The sequence below is a fragment of the Propithecus coquereli genome, unplaced genomic scaffold, assembly GCF_000956105.1.
Source record: "Propithecus coquereli isolate 6110/MARCELLA unplaced genomic scaffold, Pcoq_1.0 Scaffold175, whole genome shotgun sequence".
Taxonomy (NCBI): domain Eukaryota; kingdom Metazoa; phylum Chordata; class Mammalia; order Primates; family Indriidae; genus Propithecus; species Propithecus coquereli.
This window is the reverse complement of record NW_012142190.1, coordinates 3,671,595-3,682,503: the sequence shown is the minus strand read 5'-3', so window position 1 is coordinate 3,682,503 and position 10,909 is coordinate 3,671,595. Positions and strand designations below refer to the sequence as shown.

The window sequence follows — 10,909 nt, the reverse complement described above, 5'->3', positions numbered from 1 at the left end:
AGGCAGGAGGATCACTTGAGCTCAGGAGTTCAAGACCAACCTGAGCAAGAGGCCCTGCCTCTAGAAATAGAAAAAATTAGCTGGGGTTGGGGGCGCTGGTGGTGGCGTGCACCTGTAGTCCCAGCTACTTGGGAGGCTGAGGCCGGAGGATCGCTTGAGCCCAGGAGTTTGAGGTTGTAGTGATGCTGGTGCACTCTAGCCAGGGCACCAGAGTGAGATTCTGTCTCCCCCCGACCTCAAAAAAGAAAATCACCTAAATGGTGGGGAAAAATCAGGCTGGTCCCAGATTATTCAATGCCAAAAGAACAATTTCTACAAAGTACTGAGGAGAGGGGAAAAAGTATGATTCCATACTATTATATCTAACCAAGATAAAGTCTTAAAATTATGGCAGCAGGTACATATTTCAAACATGTGAGGACCTCATGGAATATGGTACACTTGAACTCTTTTCAAAAAAAAGATTAACAATAAATTTTAGCCAAAGAACAAAGGAAGGGAGAAATTATGGCACACCAGTTGGTAAACAAGGAATTGCCTGAATATTTGAGACCCTGTCCTATACCACATGCTGTTTTAAGAGGTGAGAATACAACCAAAACAAAGTCCTTGCCTTATAGAGCTTCTATTGTGGCAGAGAGAGAGAAAAACAGATAAATATAGATTACTAGGTGCTGAGGAGTGCTATGGAGAAAAATGAAGTAGAGTAAAGGGGAGAAATAATGATGGGCTGGGGAGCAGAGGTACTGCTTTTTTATGAAGCATGGTCAGGGAAGGGCCTCTTATGAGGTTTCTTTTGACTAGAGACCTGAAGGAGTCAAGAGAGCCAGCCATGTGGCTGTCTGGGAAAAAGTATTTCTGGGAGAAGGAGTGGTGAGTGCGCAGGCTCTAAGATGAGGCAGCAAGGAAGGTGTCACTATGGCTGGAGTACAATCAGGGGGTGGGGGAGGAGAGTGCTAGGAGATGAGGCTGAGGTGCCTGGAATACAATACATAATAAATGGAGGCAAGGTGCAGTGGCTTACGCCTGTAATCCCAGCACTTTGGGAGGCCAAAGTGGGAGGATTGCTTGAGCCTAGGAATTTGAGATCAGTCTGGGGAACACAGACCTCACTTTTGTAAAAATTAAAAATTTAGCTAGGCATGGTGGTACATGCCTGTAGTCCCAGCTACTTGGGAGGCTGAGGCAGGAGGATACTCAAGCCCCAGAGCTAGAAGTTGCAGTGAGCTATAATTGTGCCACTGCATTCCAGCTTGGATGACAGAGCAAGACCCTGTTTCTAAATTAAAAAAATAAGTAAATAACTAAGTAAATAAATAAATGGAAGGCTCTGTGCTTAAGTAGGAATCTAAGCTGGGCCTTAACACCTGTGCAATACTTAGGTAGACAAGAGAGTATGGCTTTATAGATAAGATACATGGAAAGAGGAATGCACAATGTCATGTTTAAGCATAAAATATAGATGAATTAGCTAAGATGCTGGTGAGTAGTAAAAGCTGAAGATATTGGACGTTTGAATGTCAGCTAACCACAAAGGTAGATTATAATTATTTGTCTAGTAATTACTAGTATGTTGCAAAACCTTTTTTTTTGAGACAGAGTCTCACTCTTTTGCCCGAGCTAGAGTGAGTGCCGTGGCGTCAGCCTAGCTCACAGCAACCTCAAACTCCTGGGCTCAAGTTATCCTCCTGCCTCAGCCTCCCAAGTAGCTGGGACTACAGGCATGCGCCACCATGCCTGGCTAATTTTTTGTATATATTTTTAGTTGTCTGATTAATTTCTTTCTATTTTTAGTAGAGACGGGGGTCTTGCTCTTGCTCAGGCTGGTCTCAAACTCCTGAGCTCAAACAATCCGCCTGCCTCGGTCTCACAGAGTGCTAGGATTATAGGCGTGAGCCACCGCGCCTGGCCCAAAACCTTTTTTTTTTTTAGCAATTAAAAAAAAATAAGTAGCACTGAATGGGACATAAATTGTTACCTAGAAATAATGTAGAATTGCTTTTCATTAAGAATCAGTTTGTCAAAAGAAGCTTACTTTCAAATAACTAGTTAGCAAACTTGCCAGCTGGTAGCTCCAACTAATCATAAGAAAGACAAATTTTAAAAGACAATGTTTTTCAAAAGAATCAATAAAAAGCTACAGTTAAATACACTATACATTACCTGCTTTTTTCACAACAGAAACTATATATCCTATCAGGTCCACCTCAGAACAAGGTGGCTGAAAGTCTGGATCTAAGAATCTGTCGAAGTGAAGGGGCTCCCTTGGCTGGTAAACCTGGAATAAGATTTCATCTGAAGCCTATAAAAAACAAAACATTCAATATTTGGAATGTCTATAACTTAATATGCATTTATCAAAATTGAAAAATTATAATAAAAAAGGCAAAAAAATTATAAATTATAACAAAAGGTTTGTACCGGTAGTTGTTGATACTGAGTTTTTTTTGTTGCTGCTAACTGTATGTTAGCTTTTTTAGATTTACTTTTAGATTTTGATGTTGCAAGATGATAGATTCTGTATCTCTTTCCTTCTGTTAACAGGGAATATAAATCTGATGATGGACGCCAGACACTCAATATAACTGTTTAGAGAAACATGAAAAAGGCACAATGGGAAGGATTGATAATCATTAAAATTCTTGTCTAAAAATCAAAACAGATAATAAAGACTAAGGATTGTGTTATCACTTTGTGGGCACTGGTAGTCCATTTTGCTCCTCTGATACAAACTATACTTTACCTAGCATTTGTAATAATTTTATTAGTAAGATTATTTTTTAACTTAACAAAAGTGATAAAAACAAAACATTTCCACACTGACCTGAATCTTTTTCCTTTTTTGCATAGCTTACAACACGCAACTTCCACACAGTTGTAACATCCCTTGATAAACCTTGTTCGCCTTGTTCAGCAGATTCCAGGGCCTTCCTGAATTCCAACTGGATCTGTGCTTGTTTCTTATCATTCAACATTTGTCTGTGATTACTCAAGGCTCTTAACTGCTCTTCACTGAAATAACCCTGTGACCATTTAAAATATCGGAATAAAAAGCAAACAAAACAAAAAAGTCCCATCTATTATAATTGGACCACTCTAAATGGGAATAAATACAACAGAATTGAGTTCATGTTAAGGGTGTGGATTAATGTACTCAGTTTATCACATAATATTCTCAGGTACCTCAACCTGTTACTAATTCTCAACAAATTTCCCTACTGTAAAAACAATCCCCTAATTATAAATGTACTCTAATAATCATAATCACCACCATATAAATGGCTAACATTTGAATGCTCACTATACTTGAGAAATAGATCTATGTGTGGTAAATGCATTAACTCATTTAATCCTCACAATAATCCTATGAGGTAGGTACTGTTACTGTTTCCATGTTATAGATGATAAAACTAAGGTCCAAAGAAAACTTGCAGAGGCCACATAGGGAGAAGCTGGCTCAAGAACCTTCATGCTTAGCCCCTGTCGTATAATTTCATTAGTTCTTTGAAACAGGAGATACAATTTAAAACAGACATGTACTACAAACATTTTTATCTTTGTCTCTACACTTCTCTCTTACTCACTTTGGCAAATTCCTACCTGTACCTTTTGGGAATATTACCCAGTGTAACCAAAATAAATAAATGAATAAATAAACAAATAAAATAGGAAATGGAATCTAGACATATAACATACTAGACTGCTGCTGCCTCACACATCTTAATATCCTAATCTATACTGGCAAGAAGCCTATACAATCTCTGCATCCTGCAAAGGTCTTTCTAAATAGGCAGACAATGTTTAAACATAATTTTTTTAAACTTGTGATTTCAGAAGGCCTACAACATTCACCATTGTCACTGAAAAGTTCTAACAGGGCTATTTTAGAAATTGATGGTTATATTCCCCTCCAAGAATTATTAATACAATAATTTTATCTAAGTCAAATCTCATAGAATTATGAATACTTAGAGCCTTAGAGATAACCTACTCTGAGGTTTTCCCTTGATAGAAGGTGGGAATGAGGCGGCAAATCTCTTGTCCAGTTACAGAGTGGCAGGACCAGGTCTAGAACTTAGTCCTCCAACTGTTATTCTGCCTCTTTGTTTCATCCTTATGATATCGTAAATTCTACAAAGTAAACCAGACTAAAAATATTTTGTTAAATTTGGTGGATCAAATTAAAACTATCTTCATGATGATTCAAAGAAGGCACAAGCTCCAGCAAATGAAATAACATTAGAAAAGATAGAGGCAAATAATTTTTCAGGAAAGCATTATAAAGCCTCAGCTTACAGATTTCTGGCAAGGATACTTACAGGTTTTAAAACTGGACTACTTCTCACAGGGAGAGCCCAAGTTGCAACATTTGAGAACAGGAGGAAATTCTATTCAGAACAGCACTGCTCACACTACTGATGAAGTACTGTTTATTTTGGAGTTCCACTCTTTAAGAAAGTTAAGGCTATATTCACAAGATTTATTAAATAAAATAAAAGCAATAAACAGCCAGTAGTTTAAGTGAAATATTTGTTCCCTCTCCTTCCTATCTAGAAAATTAATCCTAGAATTTGCATCAATTATTATAGACATCCAGGTGTTTAACATATTGACTGCCACACTAGAAAAACATTTTTTTTCCTTGGGGCCACGGTGTTTTACTACGAAAATAGAATAGAAACTTCAAAAACAAAATCATCCTTTCTAATGTAATGAAAAATTTGTTATTTTTTATTGTTTTCTCTGCATGAGTTATATGCAACTTGAAAAACAGTTCATGTGGCTCCCAAGGTGAAGAGACATGCAAGTCACATATGTTTCATGAAGCCCTGGGCTCAAAACTAGTGTGAGTTAAATAAACTCACATGGCAGTTAATGTGTTAAAAACTTAGTTCAGGAGGTAGCTTATCTTAATATATGAAATGATATTCTAATAATAGTAACTAACATTTATATGGAAATTACACATACGTATATTACCTAATTTATTCCTAAAAAATTTTATATTCATTTTAAAGCTATTTTATTCCCATTTGCATACTTAATGAATAGCAGAGCTATGATTCTAAAGGCTATGCTATTTCTCACATAGTTTAATGCTTCTGAAACCTTTCTGCCTAAGTACTCTTAAGGTAGAGGATTATGAAATAAGCTCTAGGTAGAACCTAGGAAAGAGCTAAGAACATGGAAACTAAGCCAGTGCTTTGAAGATATTTGTTTTATCTTAAAGCTGAACAAAACAAGTTTTGCCTGTATTTTAAACTGCATTTAATATCTAAAATTCTTGAACCCTCCCATCCTTCACTTAGTATAAAATCGAAAGCATACTATATTGGTTTGGCTTATCACTGAGGACCCTAGAAATGTACACGTTCCCTTTCAGAAATGCAACATTTCAATGTATTGCTTCCTGTAAAGGCCAGGGAGTTAATATACCTCCCATCTTTAAAGGATGAAGATCAAAGCTCATTATATGCCCTCTTACTCTCTCACCTACCTCAAGGTAACCTGGATCTGGTGCATTTTTCACTGCTTCATAAAGCTCTGCACCATCTTGCAGAGCATGGACTTGCTGTCTTGTTAGTGCACGTGACGGTATATGTTGTTTTGTTGTGTTTTCTAGGGGAAAGAAAGCATCATTTATTAGCTAAATCAAATTTTTAAAAAACCTCTAAAACCAGAGAATCAAGCAAAAAGTATCCAAAGAAGAGAAATTAAAAAATAAACCATTTATCTGCTAAGTCTTCTAGGAAAATTTGACATGGTCAAAAAATGTCATACAGAGTTTACTTAGAATAATTTGGACATTAAGTACAAGCATACTTGTTTCATAGTGTTTCACTTTATTGTGTTTCACAAATATTCCGCCCCCCCACCCCCTGCAAGTTGAATGTTTGTGGCACCCTGTGTCAAGCAAGCCTATTTACAGCATTTTTCCAACAGGATGTGCTCATTTTGTGTCTTCCTGTCACATTTTGGTAATTTTCACAAAATTTCAAGCTTTTCATCATTATTATATCTGTTATGGTGCTCTGTGATCAGTAGCTTTTGATGTTACTACTGTAATTGTTTTGGGTGCCACAAACCACACCCATATAAGATGGTGAACTTAAGTGATAAATGTGGTGTATATTCTGACTCTTCCACCAACTGGCCATTATCCCATCTTTTTCCCTCTCTGTGGGCATCCTTATGCCCTGAGACACAATATTAAAGTTAGGCCAATTAATAATCCTACAATGGCCTCTAAGTGATCAAGTGAAAGGAAATGTCACACGTCTCTGACTTTAACTCAAGCTACAAATGATTAAGTTTAGCGAGGAAGGCATGTTGAAAGAAGGAAATTAAAAGTGCTATTCCAGTGAACACACAAATAAGAAAGTGAAACAGGCCGGGCGCGGTGGCTCACGCCTGTAATCCTAGCTCTCTGGGAGGCCGAGGCGGGCGGATTGTTTGAGCTCAGGAGTTCGAAACCAGCCTGAGCAAGAGCGAGACCCCCATCTCTACTAAAAATAGAAGGAAATTAATCGGACAACTAAAACTATATAGAAAAAATTAGCCAGGCATGGTGGCGCATGCCTGTAGTCCCAGCTACTCGGGAGGCTGAGGCAGAAGGATTGCTTGAGCCCAGGAGTTTGAGGTTGCTGTGAGCTAGGATGACACCATGGCACTCTAGCCCGGGCAGCACAGTGATACTCTGTCTCAAAAAAAAAAAAAAAAAAAAAAAATAGAAAGTTAGGAAATTCAGGAATATAGGAAATGCAGGAAAGCAGAAGACCTTCAGCAACAAAAACAGGTAGAGTGGATAAAGTAAAACTTATGTCCTTTAAACATAAAAAATGCTATGATTTTTATTATTAAAATTGATGGCACAGGGATAACAAGTCCTAGTTCTAGGTATGACAACACATGAAAATAACTACAATAATAAAAATGCAAAATTTATATAATGTAGATAAGGACACTGAGGAAAAAGAGTGACAAAAGGCTTAGAGGAAAATAATCTCATAGTTCTTTCCCTTGTTGCTATTCTTTCTCAAATACCAAAAAAGGATACTCTCTATTATTTAGGACTGAAGCTTAAGAGGGAGTGTACTTAAGATTTCTGAAAAGTACTGTTAGTATGCAAGTTTTTATTGTCTAAGATAATTATAAGTAATAAAAGCTCAGTGTGTTAAATAAAGATGTGATAATTTGGGGTCAGTTCAAAGCTTATCTGTATATCAGTGTAATATTTGTTTTTAAAAATTAAGATTCAGAATTAGAAAGTAATCTATTATTCAAAAATAAAGACAATTCACTTGATTATAAATGTTAAATTGGAAACCTCTGAAACTTAGTTCTCATGTAAAAAATAAAGAATTTGTAACATATAACTCATTTTACCTTCACGCTCTTCAAATTCTGCTTGAATTTTAGTGAATAAGGCTTCTAGTCTCTTTTGTTGGGCCTCTGCATATTTTGCTACTTCCTTTTCTTCTTCTCTTTCATTGCGAAATATGTATAATCCAGATGATGTCTTCTCCATCCACTGTAATAATGTGTTACACACAAACACACACAAAAATGGTAAAGAGGGAACATTCAAATTAATTGTCTCAAAAGAAAGAAATACACAGTAAGTTCAAGAATATATCATACCTGTACAGGGTATGCTCTCTGAATAATTACATCAGCACAACCAACATTTCCTCCATCACTGAACAGTGACGACAAGGGCAGAGGAAAAGGTCTAGGGTCAGGAAAGAATCCAAGTTTGGTATACCAGCAAGAGGGCCGAGTACTGTTAGCAGAAATCTGGACAAAGTAATGAATAAATTGATTTAGAAGTTAAATATACATTCAATTCTATTATGGATTTCATAGGAGTTTTTTTTTTTTTCTTCTGAGACAGAGTCTTGCTCTGTCACCCAGGCTGGGGGGCTGGGGCGTCACCCTAGCTCACAGCAACCTCAAACTCCTGGCCTCAAGTGATCCTCCTGCCTTAGCCTCCTGAGTAGCTGGGACTACAGACAAGCACCACCACACCTGGCTTTTTTTCTTTTTCTATTTTTAGTAGAGACAGGGTCTCGCTCTTGCTCAGGCTGGTCTAAAACTCCTGATCTCAAGCGATCCTACTGCCTCAGCCTCCCAGAGTGCTAGGATTATAGGCGTGAGCCACCATGCCCAGCCACAATCAGTTTCTATTCTTCTAGGGCTCCTATAAAGTACTTTTAAAAGTCTTATGAAAATCAGTAAGAAAGTGAATCAGTAGAAAAATTGTATGAAAGTGAAAATATTTTCAAAATATAGTACCTGTTTTTTCTTTTTGAGACACGGTCTTGCTCTGTAGTCTATGCTTGAATGCAGTGGTACAATCATAGCTCGCTGCAGTCTCATACTCTTGGGCTCAAGCAATCCTCCAGCCTCAGCCTCCCAATTAGCTGGAACTGACTACAGGTGCACAACACTACGCCTGGCTAATTTTTTTTTAAAGTTTTTTTTTTTGTAGAGACCAGATCTGGCTATGTTGCCCAGGCTGATCTCAAACTCCTGGGCTCAAGCAGTCCTTCTGCCTCAGCCTCCCAAAGCACTCAGATTACAGGTGTGAGCCACCATGCCTGGCCAAAATATAATACTTCTTAAAAGTAGTATTTATACTGCTATAAGGCCTTAAAGCTATTGAAATATTTCTATTATAAATAAATAAAAGGGACTTCAATTTAAACATGATGGATTAAAATATGCTTATTTACCTAGGCTTCCTCAAAAAACCTATGAGGACAAAGAGAACTAAAGAGAACCATAGACAAGCTATCACTAAAATTTTGAAAGCTAAAAATTTGTTGGATAAGTAAATGACAAAGTAGCCTGAGAATGATTACAGCTAATAAAAATAGCAAACACTCACAGAGCTCTTACTATGGTACCTGATGTGATGTTAAGTGTTTTACATATATTAACATTTAACCTTCACAACAACCCCAAGACTTATTCCCAATTTTATAAGTAAAACTGAAGTATATGGGAAGTTACACAACCTGCTCAATATTACTCAGCCAGCAAGCTAGTTGTAAGGAGTCGATATGAAACAAAATAATTGAAGGAAAACACTCAAATTAGAGGCAACAGGTACTTCTGAAGGCAGGAGCATAAGGTGGGGCTGAAAACAGGAGGAGTGGTTGAAATTTTGTACAAAGATAGTTAAGACTCCAGATTTCCTCTCCTTTTCCAAGCAGCTAGGTAGCTGTCTCTCCCTCATTCTAAAAAAAACCCCAGGAGACTTTACTTTCTGGAGAAACTGAACCACATATATCGTTAACTTTGGAACACTAGAAGAAGCAGCTAGAGTCGGGTGAGATACTACATTGAAAACAAAACTGCAATGAAAATCTTTAATGCTGAAAATGCGCCTTTCTAATAGTTTCCTTTCTCTGCTCAGGTCTCAAAACAGTCACTGATATTTGAGGGTCTCCTAATTAAAAAACCAAATTCCCACCTTATCACCCTCCAAGCTGACAAGCCCCATCTCACACAGAGCTTGTAGTGAGCTCATTGGTACCACTCTATCAAAGAGGAAAGATCAGCCAGTGGTCACCATTAAGGAAAGTCTCCAAGCTGAGACCCAAACAAACAAAAAAAGAGGTTCTCATAGGAAAAAAAAAAAAAATGCAAGGAGCAGAAAAACCTAAAATAAAACAAAACGCTAATCAACAGCTTTAGAAAGATGAGAAGATATTGTATCTATGAAATAAGAACTGAGTATGACAAAAAAAGAAAAACATTTAGAGAATAATAAAGGTCTGTTGAGAAATGAAAATTAAGCTGGTAGACACAAATTTACTTTAAAGATTAGAGGAAAAAATTAAGAACTATCCTGGAAGTTGGAGTAAAAACAGACAATAAAATAGAAGGTAGGAGAAAAGAAAATTGGAGGGACACTCCGGGAGGCCTAGTGTCCAAATATCAGGTGACCGCCCCTCCCCCACCAAAAAAAAAAGTAGAGAAAATAAAAATAATGGAAGGGAGGAAATCATCAAAGAACCACTTAAAAAAATTTTTCCAGAACTCAATGAAGGACATGTGTTTCTAGATTGAGTGCTAGTGAGTATCTACAATGATCTAGATCAAAACAATAAAAATAAAACACAGCAAAGTACCTTATTGATAAATTTCAAAATAATGGAGACAAAACAATCTTAAAAATGCCTTAAAACAGACCACGTAATGAAGGACTAAGAATAAAAATAGCACTGAACTTAGCAGGAGCTATATTAGATGCAAGAAGATAAAAAAAGTCTTAAAAATTGTGAAGGCATTATTTCAACCTAGAATTCTATATTTAGCCAACCTTACAAAAAGATATCAAAAAGCTGTATGCTCCCTTTCTCAAGAAGCCTCTGGAGTTGTGTGCCCTTAGAACTAGGAAATAAGTCTAGAAATATGCCATGGAATCCAAGAAATAGGGCTTTTAACACAGAAAAGAGGTGAGAAGAATTTCCAGAATAAGAGCTGTGCAGCATATAATGAAAATAACCACTTCAGAATGGAGTACCAGTAGGAAGAGGTCCAGGGGGTCCCCAAGAAAAAGAGATGAAACTGATGGAGGCATTTCAACATCCTGGGGAGGATTTTCATATTTCCAATCTGGGAACGAGTCAGCGATAAGGATACAGACAATTAAGAAAAACAAACAAAAAAAGACAGTTAACTCTGTGGAAAGCAGTAAGTTGTAAAGAAAGGAAATGTGATTATAGCAAGTCAGGTGCTAAGTTGCAAAAAATATTTTTTGGGGTTCGATTGGTGGCGGGAGTGGAGAGCGGACTCCAGAGAGCCCTGTGAAGCCCCACAGCCGCCGCCGCCGCCGCCGCCGGCCTGGTTACCATCACACATTGGGAGGAGCCCCAGTTGCCGCAGCCGGCCCCGGTCA

The 10,909-nt window shown here is 37.4% G+C and overlaps 1 protein-coding gene across 1 annotated transcript in view; it reads right to left on the bottom strand.

Moving 5' to 3' along the window:
* Positions 1-10,909, bottom strand: part of BRCA2 (breast cancer 2, early onset) — a 58,543-nt gene that overhangs the window by 6,695 nt on the left and 40,939 nt on the right. Inside the window, exons 18-23 of the mRNA XM_012642125.1 lie at positions 7,642-7,797; positions 7,387-7,531; positions 5,498-5,619; positions 2,825-3,023; positions 2,422-2,585; positions 2,164-2,302 (exon numbers count right to left, since the gene is read on the bottom strand). Of these exons, the coding sequence (XP_012497579.1) occupies positions 2,164-2,302; positions 2,422-2,585; positions 2,825-3,023; positions 5,498-5,619; positions 7,387-7,531; positions 7,642-7,797 (925 nt within the window). The remainder of the gene's footprint in view (positions 1-2,163; positions 2,303-2,421; positions 2,586-2,824; positions 3,024-5,497; positions 5,620-7,386; positions 7,532-7,641; positions 7,798-10,909) is intronic.